Source organism: Pteropus vampyrus, unplaced genomic scaffold, assembly GCF_000151845.1.
Source record: "Pteropus vampyrus isolate Shadow unplaced genomic scaffold, Pvam_2.0 Scaffold46, whole genome shotgun sequence".
Lineage (NCBI taxonomy): Eukaryota > Metazoa > Chordata > Mammalia > Chiroptera > Pteropodidae > Pteropus > Pteropus vampyrus.
Genome location: NW_011888827.1, coordinates 100,759 through 123,239, shown reverse-complemented (window position 1 = coordinate 123,239; position 22,481 = coordinate 100,759). Strand labels below are relative to the sequence as shown.

The 22,481-nt window shown below is 38.7% G+C and overlaps 1 protein-coding gene and 1 non-coding gene across 2 annotated transcripts in view; one reads left to right on the top strand and one right to left on the bottom strand.

Moving 5' to 3' along the window:
* ATE1 (arginyltransferase 1) overlaps positions 1–22,481 on the bottom strand; it is a 148,742-nt gene that overhangs the window by 111,360 nt on the left and 14,901 nt on the right. The window contains exons 5-7 of the mRNA XM_011359304.2: positions 19,458–19,687; positions 17,620–17,748; positions 16,547–16,675 (exon numbers count right to left, since the gene is read on the bottom strand). Coding sequence (XP_011357606.1) covers positions 16,547–16,675; positions 17,620–17,748; positions 19,458–19,687 — 488 coding nt within the window. The remainder of the gene's footprint in view (positions 1–16,546; positions 16,676–17,619; positions 17,749–19,457; positions 19,688–22,481) is intronic.
* On the top strand, positions 21,252–21,370 carry LOC111739102. The gene has a single exon (XR_002780104.1). It is a non-coding gene; the product is annotated as a 5S ribosomal RNA (ribosomal RNA).

Below are 22,481 nucleotides of genomic sequence, written 5' to 3'. Positions count from 1 at the left end.
AATTCGGCCAACGAAGGGCAAAAAGAATGAGGGGGATTAAAAAAAAATGTTCACGAGCGACACAGATAGGGAGGTGCCCATGCCTTGTGCTCCAGCCTCGCCACGGTCCCCACTGTTCTGTGAACAGGTCATGCACTCGCGCATCAACCTGAGAAGTATCTCCTGCGGACGCACACGCGCCCTTCGTCCAGGTGTCCGCCAGGGAGCCGCTGTCGTCAGGGCCCCCTCCCGATACCCTGGTCCAACATCGCCAGCACGACTCTATCCCTCACCTCTGTTCATTTCCTGTTAGCGCAAATCACTGTCGCTGTGTTGCATGCTGCATTGCGTATTTCCTCACTAGCTTCTGTCTTGTTAATGGGGCTGCACCCCCAGTATCTAAAGTAATGCCTGGCACAAAGGAGGAACTCAACGAATATTTGCTGTTTAAATGCCTCCGAATTAATCGATTCATAAACAAATAAATGTTCACACTTTCTTTTTCCCTACGTCTCCTCATGGCCCCCTGGCTACTTTGCAGAACTGCGACAGAGAAGCGGTCACCAGTAACCAGGAGCTGGTGTCACTGCAGAAGCAACCTGTGGCCCTCTTGTTATATCTTTTTAGGAACACCCGTCAGTCCTTTAATTTCCTGCAGGGAAACTTGGCAGAGACTGAGGACAAAACTAGGTTATCATTTAAACGACACTAAGTTGGGTAAAAGAATTCAAATTGACCTTGAAAAATTGAGGGGCCTCCAAAATCTGAATGACATGAATTAGAGATAAGCAGAAAATGCCACAAAACCGAGACATAAAAATTAGAAGAAAACCGCATGACAAAATTTATTTTAAAAGCCCTCTGTTCAAAATACTAATAGAATATCTTACCAACAACTATTAAAAACTAAAACCTGATTATATTAATAATGGTTATTGATACTGCTTGCATACTTAATCAGACCAACTGGCTCCAAGCAAGATCAAATATCTCCACGTGATGACAGTTTCATTTATTTCCAGTAACTTTTAATATTATTAGTATTTTAACATTTTCAACATTAATGCAAACCTATGAAAAGAAGTTCTTGAATGTACTATAAGTTTATTTTACTCGTCAGCTAAAATGTACAACAGACCAGGACTTCTTCATCTCTGCATCCCTAAAATCTCCCACAGAGACTGGAACATACCAGGAATTAAATGTTTATACGGCTGGTTGAATAGAAGAATCACAGCCAAAGAGAAAGAAACATGGGAGCCATTCTAAGTATGAAATTTTGAACTATTTCTAAAATGACTGTCACAGAAAAGCTTGTATGTGTGTGTATCATATTTACATACCTACACAAATATATTCCCTACTTTTACACATCCTTAAAGGAAGAATTATGCTCTGGATAAATAATCGTGTATATAATTTTTTACTTTTATAACTACTGACCAGAAGAAAACCGACTACTTTTTAATCCTGCAAGCAATTACCTAAAATTATTTGGCATATTAAATGAATTACCACAGCAAAAACACAACTTTCCTTGTTTAGATCAGTCATCAATAGGTAGTATTGTTCACTTGTCAAGTCATTACTAGGAGGTCATAAAACTCGAAGCTTCTCAGATTTAATGGAAAATGCAGACCTAAAACACAACTAGAGACAAATGGTGTTCACGATGTTATTCCCATCACATGAGCTTCGCACTCACTAAAACGTGGTTAAACCGCTGTAGGTGAATTTCTCAATGCTCAGAAAACTAAAGAAGCTTTTACTTATTACAGAAAAACAACTGTCCAGAGCTTTTGACATCATTTGAATTTTCCCTTTGCTTCGCGTCACAAGTTTCAAGAACATTATTCTCTTTTGATCAGTTTTCCGTTTGGCGACGAGTTCTCTCTCCAGCTGTTTCTTAAGAACAGTCAACTCAGCTGCTCATTCATTCAGCGACTGCTCACTGGGTCTCTGCCATCCCGGGCGCGCTGCTGGGCAATGTGTGTTTCTTCTGACTCTGGCACAGTATTTTTATAAGTCGGTGTAACAGCACAAAGTATACTATAGATTATGGGTGTCTAATAAAGCTAATTTTTCAAAAGGCAAGATCTGCTCTAAGAATAAGCAAGAAGCTCAATCACCAGAGTAAAAAACCAGAAACATCCATCATCCCTGTCTCCAGTTCTAAGTAAAGCAGTTAAGAAATACACGTCTTCGCCAAATAATACCTTTTATAGGATCTGTGACAGAAAACTAATTTAGAGACTAAAATTGCAAACTTATGAACCAAACTGAACAGATTTGAATATTACTTTTCTCTTTTGAAAGGACTAATTCTAACCTAATATTAAAATTTAAAACACGTGACACCTTTTAACTGGATGGCCAGAAGTATCACTGATTTGCCCTCAGTGTCTCTGATGATTCCTAATGGTTTAGCATCATGTGCACTCCAGCAACCAAAGTTTAGTCAATGACTATTTAGCCAAGCACCTTTACCTTTAATCCTCACGACAAACCCCAATGTACTATTCCCTGCCCTTGTTTACAAATGAGGAACCTGAGGTGAAGAAAGCTGAAGAATGAGGAACTTGCTCAAAGCCACACAGGTAATACAGGTGGGGAAGCTGAGACTTAACGCAGGAATATCTGATCAGAGCTCACACTGTCACCAGTGATGCTACTCGGCCTTCTTGTTATCCATATTCTTACCTAAAATGTACGGAACTATAAGCATAACAAGCACTGTCTGGCAGTACTGGTATCATCGTCACACCATTCGACCCCAGAAATTTACCACTGTGCACATCTGTCCTCATACAGGTGGTTAATCAAGAATCAACACCCATTTCGTGCCAAACATTCCATTTGACACCTAACATTCCATTTCGTTCTCTCATTCCTCGACTTCTGGAAAATACAAGTATGTACACATTAACTGTAATAGTTATTGTTACACTTATATTAAGTTGTAACTTACCTAGAAGTCAATTATCAAGCTACTCTAGAATTTCAGACATTCAAATCAGACATAAAACTCCCAAAGAAAGCAATACAAGTCACAATAAAAATCAAAAAGGCATTTCCCAGTGCTTATGTCCCCAGCTCACAGCAGAGTCCCTCAAGGTCTTTCGGCCATTTTCTCCTTGACTGTTACTTTACTAGCAATAAACCTGGTGCTCCAGTTTCCAAGATACTTACGAACACTTCCACGCCTCCCTTACCCCTGGCTCTACCTTCCCGCTGACCCGACGCTGTAATTTACTCACTTATCATGCTTCCTATTTAATGCCTGTCTCTGACTCTCCCTCCCCTAGACCGTGAGCTCCACAAGAGCGAGGGATCCTTATCTCATTTCCTCATTTGCTAACTGTGCCAAATGCCTCTCAAACAGTACCTGGCACACACTATGTGCTCAATAAATATTTTAAAACACACATTAAAAAACCACAAATCAGAAATGGAAAGAATGTTAAAACTAGACAAACACACACAGAATTGACAGCAAAAACAAGACAAACTAACACAGAATTGACAGCAAAAACAGAAAGGAGAAAAGATTAAAACAGAGTCACTTCAGAGGGAAAAGCGGTCATTCGAGGGCATGTGGCACATGGAAATAAAAGACAGGACATTACTAATGGGCAAATCCTGCTCAGCACTCAATTTGAGAAGATGGGAAAGAACGCAATACATTTGGGAAAAACTGTCATTTTACATGATTTGAGAACATAAAGTTTTAGTAATAAAGATGCTTCAATTATCTGGAAAATTTGCTTCTGGTGAACTTCCATTCACTGATATCAGTTATTCTATATGAATTCTTTAGGCTCACTGTAACTTTTTCTTATGGCAATACGTAGTCCAGTGTAAAAAGCACTGAAATTTGTAGACATTACTCTGCCACTAGTCACCCAAGTTATCTTGGACAAATTACCTTAATTCTCTATAATCACTAAGATCCTTTTGTCTCTAATGTTGTATAATGGTATGATTTTCTGATGACACAAGTTTTTAGAAATTATTGATCAAAATAAACTTTAAGAAAAAATGTTTCCCACTACTAGCTTTAATTTAAATCAACCCCTTTGCAGTTCCCCCCAAATTACCATTATGCTGGGGATACACAGTGACTCTGCTCTAATTTATTTAAATAAATGATTCAAAAGCTTTGGTATTGAACTACTCAGTCTTACAACACGTTCTAAGACAGCCTACAATACAAAAGTGCCCTGACTTAGGGGTTGCTCATAAAAGTGGCTTTTTTGATTGAATTGCACAAATAATTTCCTAAGCCCTCTACTTTGTTCAAACAAGTTAGCCCTGGCCTCAAAAATATGGAGAAAAAAAATTTCAAAATGCTCAGAGTTTGCCTTCATTCAAATTTTGTTAATTATATGACAAGAATTCATAAAATAGTACATGAATGTCTGGTTTGTTTGCATACCTAAAGGAAAGTGTCAGTCTGATACAGTGACTAATTTTCTAAACATAAGTTATTACTTTCAGATACACGGAATAAGACTATTAAGAAGGAAAAATGAAGCTGAAAGCTTCTATGAGTTAAGTTCAGGAAAATAGTGAAATCTTTAACAAGCAAAGAAGCATTTGTTAATTACCATATTCAATGCCTCAATGGCAAAGGAAAAGCATTTCTCCATATCTCACAGGCTGTGGACACAGCTTACACGCCCCGCACAGGACCAGGGCTGAGCCAGGGTCAAGGCACAAACCGGTGCTGGACCTAGAGCACCACCTGGTGGTTGGCGTGAGACCACAACCCAGGAATCTATTATCTCCTTGGATTTCTCCGTAAGGTCAGAATGGACCCATCGTGACTTTTCCCCCTTTCGCTACCACGTTTGCTGACTGACCATGAACGCCTGAATACAAAACTGCTTTCCCCAAAGTAAGCATCCACCAGAAGTGGAGGTCTCCTTACATTTGAGTCTCTCACAGGAAGTTCTCTGAATTTAGGAAATAGCGCTTCCCATGAAATAACTAACCTTAATCACTCTGAGTTTCAAATTTAAATGAAATCACCTGATGAAATCAGACAAAGTACAGAAAAAATGGCAATTTCAGGAAAATGTTTTTAGATAATCCGACAAACAAAAAGTTGAGACATAAGGCTATACTGGCAGTATTGAGGCTGAGTGATGGGCCCAGGTGCACTGTACTCTACCCATCCCTGACTGCAAAATTTTGCTTGAAATTTCCAATTTTAAAGTTTTTTTTAAATTAAAGAGCAAATATATCATTCAGATTGAGTTATTAATCCTAAGACTATGACTTGCAAATACTTGAACTTCTTTCAAAAAAAGCTTAACCTATAACTGCTCTAAAAAACCAGTTTGTTAACCTTTTTCTCTTTAAGCCTTTTAAAGATTCCTTTAAAAATAAACGTAACATTGTGAACATCATGATTACCTACAAGCATACAGAGAAAGCCTGCCCCGACGTTATTCGACTGGGTACCTGTGGCCTGGGATAACACTTCCACGAGCTTCGGCGGCGGGCTCGGCGGGCTCGGCGGCCTCAGCGGGCTGCTGTGCTGTAAGCGATCTGAACAGTCTACGCCAGATGTGGCTCCAGTGCCGACAAAGACACTAGCAGGTGATAAACCATTTTCACCTTCAATGACTGTTCTCTGGTTCCTAACTTGTGAATGTGTGACAGAGCGGAAGGAGAAATGAAAACAGGGAATGGGGTGGCTGTGAGCCTGAGAACCCCACTCTGTCTAACTGGACAGGGAGTGGGTATGCCAGCGAAAGCAAATCCTTCCGCGGTCAGATCTTTAATGGAAGCTCATCAAAAGCAGGCAGGCGTCCACTGCAGATAACAAAGTGTGGGGCAAACAGTTCAAGAAGGGTTCTAGTCAACACGACAGAAGGAGAATGAAGTCAATGGGGGTGGCTGTCAAACCTTTCACCCCAGCCCCGAGGGTCACAGGCAAGGAAAGGCGGGGTAGTAACAACGATGCCACCAGCGAGCCCTCCCTGGTTGACACTGGATACACCCCAACACATGACCACACAGTGACTGATAAGCAAAGCACTCAAGACGAGCTTACCTTCCATCTTCCCCCACTACACTTCAGGTAAAAAAAGACTCAACCTCACAACAGAAGGAAGGATAGGAACATACATCTCTAAAACTTAAATCAAATTTCCTTTCATCCTATAACAATGCAACTATGATATTATGTACACACATATATACACAAAATCACATCACATGCTTGTCCTACAGAGGGGGAACGGGCACACCATTAGCCTACTTCTGCTATGCAAATGGAACACTTCTCATGAACCAGCTGGACAAGGTCTGATTTCTTAATTAATTAAATCACCATTTTGCAGTCCCTCCCACTTTCCCATAACTACTGATTCAGGCAAAGAACATCAAAAGATGCTAAAATGATTAGATGATAGGCTGTTGGGGGAAAAAGTTATTCAATATCTCAACCACATAATCCCACAGATTACTTTTTAAATAGTAAGGATATAATGTGCCTTTATGATGGAAAAATCTAATTACAAAAGTGAAAATGTCACTGAATAGAGAGATCTGATGGCTGCCATCCACTCAAGTGAGCAGACCTAGCATCACACATAAGGGACAAGGTGGGGGGGGACAAATAAAGGACAAGATGACATTATGTGCCATCTGACATGATACAACTGGACAAAAAAGCTGGCACAACCCCTAAAAAACTGTTTGGCAATCTCTAAAAGGCTGGACATCTGCATACCCCAGACATAGCAATTCTGCCTAGACAGACACCCAACAGAAATGAACCCATGTGTCTGCCAAGACATGTCCGAAGATGTACACGTGTGGCTCTCTTCACAGCAGCCTCAAACCAGGAGCTACTCAAACTCTCATCAACAGCAGAAACTGATGAATTACGGTATATTCAAAAGGTGAACACTATACAGCAGAGACTGAACAATCTACAACATGTGATAACATATATGAACTGCACTAACAATGCTGCGTGAAAGAAACCGCAAGAGTACACAAATACAGTTCTATTCACATAGAGCATAAAACAGGCAAAACTTCTACAGGTTTGCATGTCAAGAGAGCACCGGCAGTGGCTGGGAAAGGAGGGGAGGAGACTTCTGAGAGGCCAGTAGAAGTCGACTTCTTGATCTGAGAGCCAGTTTCAAGTAAGTTCAATTCATAAAAATTCGTGTATCTGAACACTTCCGTGTAGTTTTGTATATAAAGCGTATTTTATATTCTAAGTACACATATTTTTATTCTAAGTACACATCACCTATGCCTAAAAACATTTAAGCTGCATCCAATCACTAAGAAACACTCGAATCCCAAATATAAGGCAGTCTAAAGACAAATGGCCTAGACTGTTGAAAAATATCTGTCATAAGAAAAAAATAAAAAAAGACTAAAGAAAGTTAAACCATCTTATAAATATGACATAAACATAATAGTTCATGCAATGCATGAAACTTCACTGGATACTATATATTTTTAAATGCTATAAAAAGTATTTTTGGTATAATTGGAAACATCTGAATATGAATTCTGCTATTAACAGTTTATTAATTTTTTAAGAATGATAAACACTGTGGTTATGCAGAATAGACTTTTTCTTAGGAGAAGCATGCTTAGTATTTACAGGTGATGTGTTATCCACAGCTTCCTACCAAATGGTTTCAGTAAAAAAAGAAAGAAAAAGAGAATGTGACAAACTTAACAACTGATGAAATTTGGTGAACATCTATAGGTGTTCATTGTATTCTTTCACTTTCACTACCACGTTTGCTGACTGACCATGTACGCCTGAATACAAAACTGCTTTCCCCAAAGTAAGCATCCACCAGAAGTGGAGGTCTCCTTACATTTGAGTCTCTCACAGGAAGTTCTCTGAATTTAGGAAATAGCGCTTCCCATGAAATAACCTTAATCACTCTGAGTTTCAAATTTAAATGAAATCACCTGATGAAATCAGAAAAAAGTACAGAAAAAATGGCAATTTCAGGAAAATGTTTTTAGATAATCCGACAAACAAAAAGTTGAGACATAAGGCTATACTGGCAGTATTGAGGCTGAGTGATGGGCCCAGGTGCACTGTACTCTACCCATCCCTGACTGCAAAATTTTGCTTGAAATTTCCAATTTTAAAGTTTTTTTTAAATTAAAGAGCAAATATATCATTCAGATTGAGTTATTAATCCTAAGACTATGACTTGCAAATACTTGAACTTCTTTCAAAAAAAGCTTAACCTATAACTGCTCTAAAAAACCAGTTTGTTAACCTTTTTCTCTTTAAGCCTTTTAAAGATTCCTTTAAAAATAAACGTAACATTGTGAACATCATGATTACCTACAAGCATGCAGAGAAAGCCTGCCCCGACGTTATTCGACTGGGTACCTGTGGCCTGGGATAACACTTCCACCAGCTTCGGCGGCGGGCTCGGCGGGCTCGGCGACCTCAGCGGGCTGCTGTGCTGTAAGCGATCTGAACAGTCTACGCCAGATGTGGCTCCAGTGCCGACAAAGACACTAGCAGGTGATAAACCATTTTCACCTTCAATGATTGTTCTCTGGTTCCTAACTTGTGAATGTGTGACAGAGCGGAAGGAGAAATGAAAACAGGGAATGGGGTGGCTGTGAGCCTGAGAACCCCACTCTGTCTAACTGGACAGGGAGTGGGTATGCCAGCGAAAGCAAATCCTTCCGCGGTCAGATCTTTAATGGAAGCTCATCAAAAGCAGGCAGGCGTCCACTGCAGATAACAAAGTGTGGGGCAAACAGTTCAAGAAGGGTTCTAGTCAACACGACAGAAGGAGAATGAAGTCAATGGGGGTGGCTGTCAAACCTTTCGCCCCGAGGGTCACAGACAAGGAAAGGCGGGGTAGTAACAACGATGCCACCAGCGAGCCCTCCCTGGTTGACACTGGATACACCCCAACACATGACCACACAGTGACTGATAAGCAAAGCACTCAAGATGAGCTTACCTTCCATCTTCCCCCACTACACTTCAGGTAAAAAAAGACTCAACCTCACAACAGAAGGAAGGATAGGAACATACATCTCTAAAACTTAAATCAAATTTCCTTTCATCCTATAACAATGCAACTATGATATTATGTACACACATATATACACAAAATCACATCACATGCTTGTCCTACAGAGGGGGAACGGGCACACCATTAGCCTACTTCTGCTATGCAAATGGAACACTTCTCATGAACCAGCTGGACAAGGTCTGATTTCTTAATTAATTAAATCACCATTTTGCAGTCCCTCCCACTTTCCCATAACTACTGATTCAGGCAAAGAACATCAAAAGATGCTAAAATGATTAGATGATAGGCTGTTGGGGGAAAAAGTTATTCAATATCTCAACCACATAATCCCACAGATTACTTTTTAAATAGTAAGGATATAATGTGCCTTTATGATGGAAAAATCTAATTACAAAAGTGAAAATGTCACTGAATAGAGAGATCTGATGGCTGCCATCCACTCAAGTGAGCAGACCTAGCATCACACATAAGGGACAAGGTGGGGGGGGACAAATAAAGGACAAGATGACATTATGTGCCATCTGACATGATACAACTGGACAAAAAAGCTGGCACAACCCCTAAAAAACTGTTTGGCAATCTCTAAAAGGCTGGACATCTGCATACCCCAGACATAGCAATTCTGCCTAGACAGACACCCAACAGAAATGAACCCATGTGTCTGCCAAGACATGTCCGAAGATGTACACGTGTGGCTCTCTTCACAGCAGCCTCAAACCAGGAGCTACTCAAACTCTCATCAACAGCAGAAACTGATGAATTACGGTATATTCAAAAGGTGAACACTATACAGCAGAGACTGAACAATCTACAACATGTGATAACATATATGAACTGCACTAACAATGCTGCGTGAAAGAAACCGCAAGAGTACACAAATACAGTTCTATTCACATAGAGCATAAAACAGGCAAAACTTCTACAGGTTTGCATGTCAAGAGAGCACCGGCAGTGGCTGGGAAAGGAGGGGAGGAGACTTCTGAGAGGCCAGTAGAAGTCGACTTCTTGATCTGAGAGCCAGTTTCAAGTAAGTTCAATTCATAAAAATTCGTGTATCTGAACACTTCCGTGTAGTTTTGTATATAAAGCGTATTTTATATTCTAAGTACACATATTTTTATTCTAAGTACACATCACCTATGCCTAAAAACATTTAAGCTGCATCCAATCACTAAGAAACACTCGAATCCCAAATATAAGGCAGTCTAAAGACAAATGGCCTAGACTGTTGAAAAATATCTGTCATAAGAAAAAAATAAAAAAAGACTAAAGAAAGTTAAACCATCTTATAAATATGACATAAACATAATAGTTCATGCAATGCATGAAACTTCACTGGATACTATATATTTTTAAATGCTATAAAAAGTATTTTTGGTATAATTGGAAACATCTGAATATGAATTCTGCTATTAACAGTTTATTAATTTTTTAAGAATGATAAACACTGTGGTTATGTAGAATAGACTTTTTCTTAGGAGAAGCATGCTTAGTATTTACAGGTGATGTGTTATCCACAGCTTCCTACCAAATGGTTTCAGTAAAAAAAGAAAGAAAAAGAGAATGTGACAAACTTAACAACTGATGAAATTTGGTGAACATCTATAGGTGTTCATTGTATTCTTTCAGCTTTTCTGTTCATAAATTTCGAGTTTCAAAGTAAAAAGTTGAGGAGAAGTCAGTATCACAAAAATATAAAATAGAAGCTGTTCTAGAGGTAAAAAATCTAAAATAACAACTATAATACATGAACCTAGATTAGATGCTGATTTTTTAAAAATGAGAAAACACGTAAAACATAAATACAAACATAAATATATTACATGATATTTATAAATTATTGTTAACTTTCTTGTGTGTAAGAATGACAGTACATTTTGAAAAGCACATCTTATTTTCAGAGATGGCAGGTAAAGAATTTAGGAGTAAAATGTCATACTGTGCATTATAAAATAAAACGATTCATACACAAAAAAGATAAAGCACACATGGAAACGGTCACCACTGCTGTACCTAGGTGATGACTGTACAGGTCACCAGCACACTATTCTTTCCATTTTCCTTTATGTTTGAAAGTCTATCATGAAATTTGGAAAACAACTGAGTCAGTGCTTCAGAGGTGTAAGGAGACTACTGGAGCCCTGAGCACAGTCCGCTTTTCAAATTGCTCAAAAGAGCTGAGATCGACTGTAATTATTCTACAGAACCAACGGCACTTAATAAACATTTATGTTCTATAATATCGACAAAATTTCAGCTAGAAATCCCACATTTATATCATATGGAATTACTGGTATTTTCTAAAACAAAGATTCTTAAAAGCTGGTTTCATATTGTAATACACAAAGGTAGGTCACAAATTATTCTCGTTTTCATTTATATTGTATTATTTTCTGAAAATCCATCTACCTGCATGATCGAAAATAGTAATAGAAACAAACATGCTAATTTATGCAGTCCTACACAAACTCACCATCTTCAATGATACGCTACTTTTCTAAAGATGTTAGCAAAAAGAACTGAATTCCTGTTTTGGATATCATAGCAATCTGTATTTATTTATCTTCTCATCAAATCTCTCAAAAAATAATCTATTTATCTTCTCATCAAATCTCTCAAAAAATTTTCGAGATGTTTAAATGATTATTTTACGGTTAGCAACAGAGTCAAAATGGATTTTATGCACTGATATGGTTGCTTCAAGTTCCCAAGTTAGTATGCTGACTTATTTAAATGTCTTATGAGAGCAAAAAATGTATTTTCTTAAACATAATTAAATTAGTTTTGCCTCTTGTATTAATAAAACCACACCACAGTGAGCTGCTGCATGGAGCCCCGAAAGCAAGTCAGGAGAACTGTCACACTTTTCAAGAAAAGTTTCTTTGGCTTTCCTTTCTGCCTCTGAGCACAGGAACGCTGGCCATTTACTCATGCAGAAAACTGTCATCACGTACAAGGCGAAATTACTTTTGTACTCCATGACAAGAATTAGGTTCCTTCAATATGAAATACTCGGAAACTCTTAGCTCTCCCTCCATTCCCAACTCCACAGACATCCTCCTTCACGCTAAATACCAAATCCTTGCCGCCGCCGCCACCTCCTCAGTTTCTGTTGCGGCCTCTCCCTCCCATTGCTCACGTCAAGTTCCATCACGCACCTCACTTGGCTCTGCCCGCAGTCTCATCCCTTCCGAATAAAAACCTCCCACACAAACCCACCGCCAAAGGGACATTCGGTACCAGGGAGGATTCTGGAATGTCCGACATCGTGGGGACCATCCTACTCCTTTTAACCCATTTCCCGTTTGCCCCGAGATTACTCACCGGCAGCGCCTGCAACTGCAGGATTCGCCCCGAGATGACGTGAATGAGAGCCCTGACCTCACCCCCAAAGTGTGCCACGAAATACCTCGCTTTTATTATTATTTTCGCATCACTCTAGTATAGCGATAGTCTTTGGAAACAAATGACATTCTATTTACAGCACCCTGGTTTTAGTAGTGGTGTTTCCACTTACAAAATATAGTAATTCTTGATCGCTGAAAAGATCAAATCCTAGAAAACGTAGCATTCCCATGCATGTTAACAGTTCTTGAACAGCTGTTAGCCAAAGATTCATTTGATGAATCTGATTTATGTTAGGATTAGAGACAAGTTCTGTTTAGAAATTACTCCAAGAAGTTTTTATATTTTATTTTCACACTGAAAACCAGTCAGATTTGCTTCAGCCTCAAAGAGTATGTTTACGTAAAGTTAAATGGACGCTGGCGGCGAGCTGCACTTTGTTTTTTTTCTAAACAGAAAATGGGTTAAAACACGCAGTTGAGATAAAGACCCTCCCTCTACCTAAGCGCCTGGGTGGGACACGGGATCACGTGCCAGGCCCCGGACGAGCAGGCATTCTCATAAGTGTGCTGACAACCCTGGGAGGAATCCCTCTGGAGAGAAATTCATCCTCGACCCAGCACCTGGAAACCTATAACGAAGACAACTGACAGAAATACAAAAACTTCTATGCACACGGGCACTCACTGCAACACTGTGCAAGCGTGAAAGGCTGGAAACAGACACATGGCCATCAATAAATGTCTGAAAAACATGATGGTAGCTGTATGAAGACTACGAGCTAGGAAATGAAGGTCTCTCCATGGACTGCTATGCAGTGATCTCCGAGACATACACGAGGCTGGCACACTCCAGCTGTGTAAGGAAGAGGCGGAGCTGTGTGCACGTACGTGTGAGTGTATGTGTAAGTGATATGGTATGCACTACGAACGCGCATATATACACACGCCGACATAAAAACACGCGTGGAAACATCTCACACGCACAGATACCACATATATGTTTGCTTGTATTTTAAAACAGAATCAATAGAAGGAAACAAAATTAATTCCAAGACAAATGATTCCGTTCCTTTAAAAACTGCTATCAAAAATGAGGGAAATTTGTTCTAAATTAAAAGATGTTTCAGAGCATGTCAACCAAGTGTGATTTATAGACCTTACATGAATCCTGAGTCAAACTAACTATTATTAAAAAGGCATTTTTAAGACAACTAAAGAAAATCAAACATGAACTGGGTATTAGATGTATAATTATTAAATTTGCTGAGGGTGGTTATGGTATTGTAGTTATACGTTTTTGAAAGTTTTTAATTTAGAGATTTCTTTTTTAAAAAAAAAAAACTGTTTTCTTATTATATAAAGAAATTAGGTCATTTGCCTTATAGAATTGTCCGAGTGTCATTTTAACATATTCCTTTATTCCTTGTATTTTTTGTGAACTGATTATTGTACCTAGAAGCTGATAGATTCAAGTTCAATTTTGTAAGAATATTCCACACGTGGCACTTTATTCTTCTTATATACTGTCCTGCTGTGGAGAATGCTCCTCTCTCTCTCTGTCCTGACAAACACTCATCATTTCACATTCAGATGTCACCTCTTTCAGAAAAACCTCGTACCCTGAAGTCCCACACTCTGCTGGCTTTCCGTACTAATCCAATAATAGCTAACTCTACCAGCACTGGTCTTGCTTACCTGCCTATCTTCCCAATTACACTGTGAACATCTTAGGCATTGGGCCTAGTCTGCAGGAATGGACTCCACAGAGGCCTGAAGCCTACGGGAGGGAGTCCTGGCAAAGCGATCTTTATTTTACTGGTAAACATATCAGATCCGGTCAGCATGTTCCGGCCCAACTATCACACCCAGTAAGCAAGTCGGCACGAAGCCAGAACCTCCAAGGTGGGAGGAAGGACCACTGTTCAGAAAGAAGTGGGACTCCCTGAGGACATTGAAAGGCGCTTCCTGCACCTGGCAGGACCCTTAGGACCCGTCAGTGCAATCGTCCAGGGCTTCACGTCTCAATGGAGGACTAATGGAAGCGCTTCTCAAATGGCAGCGTGCGCACGAATAGCCTGGAAACCAAGTTCGAAATGCAGATTCTGGTTCAGGAGGTCTGAGCGGGGGCCAAAGAGTCTGCATTCCAGACACTGTTGGTCTGCGCGCCACGCTTTAACCAGCAAGGCTCTGGGAGACCAGAAGTCAGCCCTCTCAGGAAACGTGCGGCAGTAATTCCTTCCTTGTAATCACTGCTTTTAAGCTAACATACTGTCATTAAAAAAAAGAAAACCAAACAAATCAAAACTTTAATTCTTCTGCATCTGTTGGCATCTTTCTTCCAACACACCACTGTCCCACCGTAACAACTGTGCAATCTCTTATTCTTCTAAATATCTCCAGCCTAGAGGTTGGGAAGATGGCAGACTAGGTAAAAGCAGGGTTCGTCTCCTCCCAGGTCCTCAGTGAAATTACAACCTAATTATAAAATAATCAACGTGGAGAATCGCCTGAAGTCCAGCTGATCGTAACACCTACATCTGATAATATAAAGGAGCCACATCAAAGTCGATGTATCTCCTCGGGCAAGGGACACAAAAGAAAAAATAAACAAATGGGACTACATCAAACTAAAAAGTTTTTGTACAGCAAAGGAAACTATCAACAAAACAAAAAGAAAACCACTGGGAGAAGGTATTCGCTAATGATAGATCTGATAAGGGGTTAATATCCAAAATATATAAAGAACTTATATAACTCAACAACAAACAAACAAACAATCCAATTAAAAAATGGGCAGAAGACCTGAACAGATACTTCTCCAAAGAGGAAATACAGATGGCTAACAGACATATGAAACAACGCTCAAGGTCACTAACCATCAGAGAAAAGCAAATTAAAACCACTATGAGATAGCACCTCACATCTGTCAGAATGGCTATCATCAGTAAATCAAAAAACAAGTGATGGAGAGGATGCAGAGAAAAGGGAACTCTCACACACTATTGGTGGGATTGCAAACTGGTACAGTCACTATTGAAAACAGTATGGAGGTTTCTCAAAAAATTAAAAATGGATATAGCTTTTGACTCAGCAATTGCACTTCTAGATATTTATCCAAAGAAAACCAAAACAATAATTCATAAAGATCTATACACTCCATTACCCACAGCAGCACAATTTACAACAGCCAAGGTATGGAAGCAATCTAAATGCCCACCAACAGACGATTAGATAAGGAAACTATGGTCCATATATACAATGGAATATTATTCAGCCATTAAAAAAATGAAATCCTACCATTTGCAGCGACTTGGATAGACCTAGAGGTTATTATGCTGAGTGAAATAAGTCAGACAGAGAAAGATAAATACCATATGATTTCACTTATATGCAGAATCTAAGAACAAAAAGAACTAATCAAAAACAGACTCACAAATATAGTGGATAATTTGGTGTCGGACAGAGGGGAGGGAGTTTGGGGGGATGGGAGAATGAGGTGAAGGGTTAAAGTAGTACAAATTAGTAACTGCACCCAGAGGGAATACAGTTAGCATTAATATGATGGCTAGGTGGAGGGGCAGGGGAGGGAGGGAGCAACTGGGGGGATCGTTTAATGAACTATATAGATGACTAACCAATGTACTGTATACTTGAAGCTAATTTAAATAAATTAAAAATAAATAAATATCTCCAGCCTAAAAAATATAGGCTCTCGATAAATGCTTATTAAATGATGTTCTATACAATCTCAACATATTTAATTCTTTCTCACTTGCTTCTGGTTAAGATATGTTTGTTGACTGGTCGGTCCTTCTCATTTGATTATCGATTCCTTGAAGCCAGAGACTCTTCCCTTTGTGCTGTGGCACAAAGGCTGGCACATGACAAGCACTCAGTGACGTCTGCTGACTGAGCCCCATGACTTACAAGACAAACACGCTACATCTGGGGTCCTGGGCAGATGACTGAAAAAGAACACATCCTTTACTCTGAGGATTTAAAATGCTCTCAAGTATGACTCATTCTCACATATATTCAGTAATCCACACTTAGAGTAGAAAGTAACATACACTCCACTTAAAGATAAAAAAAAGATAAGAAAGTTACATTACGCTTCTTCACAGACAATATCATCAACACAGGAAAACATTTAACGAAAGGTACCTCGGTCTTCCCACATTCATCGGGCGGATCCTGGTGTATGGCCATTTGATACTTGACATATAAAGAAAATGACTGGCTGAAGGACGACTTGAACTCTGGGTCCTCAAAGGAGACAGGTACTAACCTCACCTTCAGAGCAAGGAAAATACAAGCAAATGCTATTGAAACACCTCCAGCTGCTGACATGCTTCTGAAGGTGAGGCCAGAGTAAGATCTCCGCAAATCCATTCCAAAGCTCAGCACTGGGAATGTCACCAAATGAATGGACCCTGGACCTGGACCAGGCCGACAGGCACAGCCTGGAGCACTGACTTTGCACTAACGCTGATGCAAATTTAACCCAGAAGGAACAAGGCAGTTCATTTCTCTTTTCCTTTGGTTTTTTTTCTCTACCCAACTACAGTGGTTTTCTGCATGCCCTAGAGTTGATAATTATAATTCATTGATATCAATGATAATGCTAATGATAATGGCCACTATTTTGGTCACCACTACAAATAAAGTATTTTAAGCTTTTTCCCTTCTCGGATTTTCCCTAGGTAATCTGATCTGTAACATCACGAGCAGCTGAGGACTTCTGCTGAAACACTGTGCTGTCTACTTTTCCAGTTCCGCCCGCTGTGTATGGGCAGCACAGCGAAAGAGTAAGTCAGCTGTTATAGACCCTTTTGACACATGACTTTCAAATGGAGATAAAGCATACTAACCATTAACAGGCAAAGTATGCCTACCATAAAAAGTAAAGGTTTTTTTGTTTTTTCCTAATATATTTACTTAGAGCTCTATTCATTACTTTTAGATAAATGCATCTAAACATAGTGACTTTAAGTAAAAATAATTCATTTTGTGAGTTACTTTTCCACTTTGCAATTAGACATGATTGGCACTTAATGTGACCCTAGTAAAATCTGCACTTTCAGAATGTCCTTTAATCCATAGTCCTAACTCTTTGCAGATAGGCTGCAAACTGGATATAAATAAAATGCACCAAAAATAAACCAAAGATTCACACAGTGATAGCAAATGGAGGGAAAGTTCCATTTGCGCAGAAAAATTACACTTGGCCTGCTGACCTGGCTCACAGTTGGTTTATCAGGTGGCTGCTTGTGGATAACCATCTGGTAACGTTTATAGACCTGGAAGGACTCCAGCATTGTGGCTTTGAACTGAGAACTTGGTGGAGATGATCTCACCACCCTCACCTTCAGAAGGAGTTAAAAACAATTTTCATTAATACATTTATTTATTCCATGGAATATGCATTAATAGTTATTCTCACCCAAAAAGAACCAAAAGTATTAACACAAATATTAAAGCATAAACATATATTTTAATATTAAAAATCAATCAGTTAGTAAACAAAGTAACTTCTCAAAATGACACTCATTAAGAAGGCAGAGGATCCTGTCTAAATCCTAAGACTAGTTAGATTCTATGACCGAGTTATGTGAGCCGGCCTCTATCATAAAACGATAGAATACTTATGGCACTCGAGACGCAAACACAAATACATACTCTTTAATCTTAGTTGTGTGCAACCACCTTCAGTATCTCAGTCAGAAAGACTAATAATGTGAATATATATTTTTGGACACTATTTCATGTGTTATTTCTAATAGGACAACAAAGTGTTCCTATTTCATAGCATAATTAAGAATGAAAACTCTAAAGTCAGGATTTCCTTTACTCAAATCTTAATGTCATCATCTTGGTTGAGAATATACATTAATCTCTCTGTGTCTTAGATTACTCTTATATAAAATGAAAATGAGTTAAAAACTGTAATTGCACAGAGTGATGGCTAACATTTAACATTAATTATTTACTAACCAGTTAAAATGTGTTAGTAAAATGAAAAAGACAGAAAATCAAATGGAATATAATAAAAACACGAAACTGGGAACTTTTCGTGTCTGCCCTGAGAAGTAACTCTTCCGTGAAGAAAGAGTGACACCCAGTGGACAACAAATCTCTATCCGTCCTGGGTATCGTTAGGTCACAAAGCAAAAGCTACCTACTGTAGAACTGTTACGGTGGGTATGCCTGGTGCCCTGAATACATTATTATTTATGATCAAAAGACAAAAGACTCCTCATAAACTATTTTAAGTAGCATTAACTTTAACTGTGTCAGTTAATTTTTAGTATCAAGTCTGAAGTGATAAGTGATGTTCTTAAATGATATCAAGCTATCAATTCAAAGGCTGACCAGTTACTAATCAAGTAAGTATGAGAATATGATAAAATCATTATGGCTAATGTTTTAGAAAAGAAATTTATAAATACCAAATACTGAAAAATCTAGACTGAATCTGGAATGTAAATCAATTTGGGAAAAATAATAGGAATATTCTCAAAGTATTCATATGATGCCCAAATTGGTTTGGGGGAATTAATGAAAGAAGTTTACAGTAGCACAATTTACTATTGTTTAGATAATTTCCACCTGATGGCTTGCGCATGTAATACTATCTGCTGCCCTGATCAAGATCAGAATATTAGAACAGAAAAAAACAGTGATTTGCCTAGTGTGATCTTTTGCTATCTAAACCGAAACTGCCAAAAATGAAATTTAAATAATATTTTTTCTTTTTCACTTTTAACTACTAAATTTCAATCAAGGAAGACCAAAAAAGCCAGAGTACTTTACACATAATAACATGCTAAAACTGCAATTGTTTTCACAACTTTCGTCAAACTGCCTATTTTTTTAATCTTAAAAAGAAGTTTCTCTCAAGTAGCAGTTGACTTAGTATGTACAAACGCCACTCCATCCCAACTCACTTTAATTTTTCATTATTTAAACGGCAACACATCAACGAATTAGTATAACCTCAAATGGAAATATATAAGGTACTCAACAGAAAACAAAAAATAAGACAAACCCAAAATATATATATCCTTCAAAGTACCTCCAACTTGTGTGATGCATTCTCTGGTAAAGATTCAAACATTAAATCTTCAAGTGACTTGGGCTGGTTGGATCTAGCCTTGGGTGGGAACAAAGACAGTGGTTCACCCCGACTCTGGAAGCCCTGGAGTTCTCCAGCTGGGTTCTGCTGCATGAGTTTTAACCTTTTCCTTTCTTTCCGGATTTCCTTTGCCTTTCGACATGGAGGCTTACTCAAATCTGCCCCTTTGCCTAAAAAAAAAAAAAAATTTCAAAATATTAGACCAATCACATTTGGCTCTAGAAATGTTTTTTCAAAAGTCTCAAAGATTCTACAGAATAAGTCCAAAGAGTTAGCTGTGGGGCAAGCCAGGTTTCAGAGGATCCTGGTGTGGGGCTCTCAGTTGACCTTAAAATTCTACCTCCGAAACAGGAAATGCCCAAGGATGTAAACAAGCACAGAACTTTTCCGGCAGTTCTTGCTGTTGAAACTCTCTCTCCTTTTAAAAAATATTCACCTTCTTCTCTGCCTTTGTAAGCAGAAAGAACATCATCAAGTATCTTTTGTATCAGGACACTGCTGTCTCCAGCCCACATTTCTGAGGGACATGTTCCTAAAAGCACTGGTGACGCTGATATGTGCTTAGCTTCTGGTTGTAAACGAGTACCAACCCCAGGACATACTCTAGCAGATTTTATAATGGAAAAACATCCTTGCTTAGTTGGAAGTATTTGTGTCTCTCTCCACCTAAGTGAGGAGTCTCGTTAGTTAGCTCTAGTTAATCACAGTTCTGTTTTAACTAAAAGAGCAAATATCAAGGCCTTTTAAAATATAAAAATTTTAATATTATAAACCACACATTTTAGTGAGTACCCTTCAATCTAGTAAGTCATCCTCAAGAAATCTATCCTGAGTAAATTATAAGACATACAGGCAAATAACACAAATGAAAATCTGAAAATGATCTAAATGCCCAATTTTAGAGTAATTACACAATGTTTAAAATAACAACAGAATATCATACGCTCATTAAAAATGCTTTAGAAACTTTAGGGGATTTGTCATTACACAATGTTAAAAAATAATTCCAATTATGTATAAATATATACAGTAAAAATATTTAGGAAAAAACTTGGAAAGAAATATACCACATTAACAGTCAATTTACTTGAGTTTAGAAATAAAGAGGTTTCTTCTCTTTTTGTAGTCTTCTCTTTTCTCTAAATATTCTAACAACGAACATCAATTTGTAATTTTTTAAAAGTTATGAAGGAAATTACAAATATCCTACTTTTAAATTACATATTCTAATTACATAAAAGTCAGCGTAGAGAAGGTTTACAGGAATAGCAAGTTCAATTTTACAGAGAAGAAAAGTAAGACCTAGAAAGTCAAGGGACTTGCCTGAGACCAAAAACTAGTCAAAAGAAACTACTCTGACGAGAAAACGAGTTCAGAAATACTGAGACCACATTACAACTCTGTGAACATCTTCCACTTAAAAACACAGTTTACCCACAAAAAAGACTGAGAGTTAAGTGCAGCAACCAGGTAACAAAAAGCTGATTCTACCCGTTCCTCTGCTGCCTCCGAGAACCCATTTTCTTTGGCTAGAGACTGTGTCCTCTCTCAGATTTGTTCTGGGGCACAAAGGCATACAGGGTACGAGCAGGCACGCCACCCTAGACCGCGAGGTCAGTGGTCGACTGGCTGGAGGCCTTGGCAGGTCCCCTCATCCGTCCGCATGAGAAAGATAACCAGTTTCACCCACGGCGCCCCTGGGAGGATTTAACGAGTTAAGGTATGTGCAGCTCGGTCTATGGCCATGCCACCCTGAACAAGCCCGATCCCATCTGATCTCGGAAGCTAAGCAGGGGCGGGCCTGGTTAGTACTTGGATGGGAGACCATCTAGGAAGACCAGGTGCTATAGGAGTAAAAAATAAAAATAAAAAAATAAGGGATTGTAGGCTGACAAGGTCTTTGCAATCTGTGAGGTCAACCAAGGGTTGCCTCGCCTAAAGGAAAAAAAATGGTATGAGCAGCTCATAAAACAGTACCTACCATTCAACTAGGGCTACCTTCTACTATTAGCTATTATGCGTGTCACCAAGACCTAAAATAATGTTCTACCAACATCGGCATTCCATCACTGGTAATAAACAAAAAGGCCCTGCATTTCCTACAGTTACTCAAAATTACATTCCCTAGCAAAGTATTAAAATTATGAATTATGAAACTATCCAGAGTGAACTGTGAAACAAAACTTCAGTATTTTTATGAAAAGACCACCTATGTCACCTTTACGCCAATTCATTCATTGGACGAAACGATCCTTATCACAACTGTTCTCTTCTACTTTTATGTACTATCATGTCACCCACTACAGTGGACAGCAAATGAGGACTTCTGCTTATTTAGATACGGATCTTCTCAGATCAATAAAGTCGTCCAGCTGGATGTAAACAAATCAACAACATAAAATCAGTACATCACACAGACCCTGTATCCAGAGATTCAAACCACTCAAGAATCCTCCATTAGTCCCAACTGTTTGGAACAGAGGTCACTAGATCTGTATAGCTTCTAATTAAGTCCAAGGGAATACACTTTTAATACTTTTAAAAATAAAATGGAAATGCAGGTTTCCAGAGAAAAATCTAAATTAGTGCTATGTGTTTTATAAAAAAAGGTTTCACATTCTCAGAGATATTGTAAAAAAACCACAAAAATTTAACATTTCAGTAATGACACAGCTGGAGGTGAGGCTGGTACTTATTCTACGACTGCGTGCAACGCGGGATAAAGCAAATGGGTAACTGTGATACTCTGATACTCTCTACCACCCCCAAAGTCCCAGAGAACTAGGTTTCTCAATGTGGAAGAAAGATGATACAAATATGAGAGAAACTGACCAAACAAAAAAGGTAAAAATACTGTAGTACTGAATTTAAATTGGAAGTATCAATATGACTTCAAGATCCCTTAAGTCTGTTCATTGAAAAGGCCTAGAAAACAAGGACCAAGTCAGTAGCAATGAGAGCTTC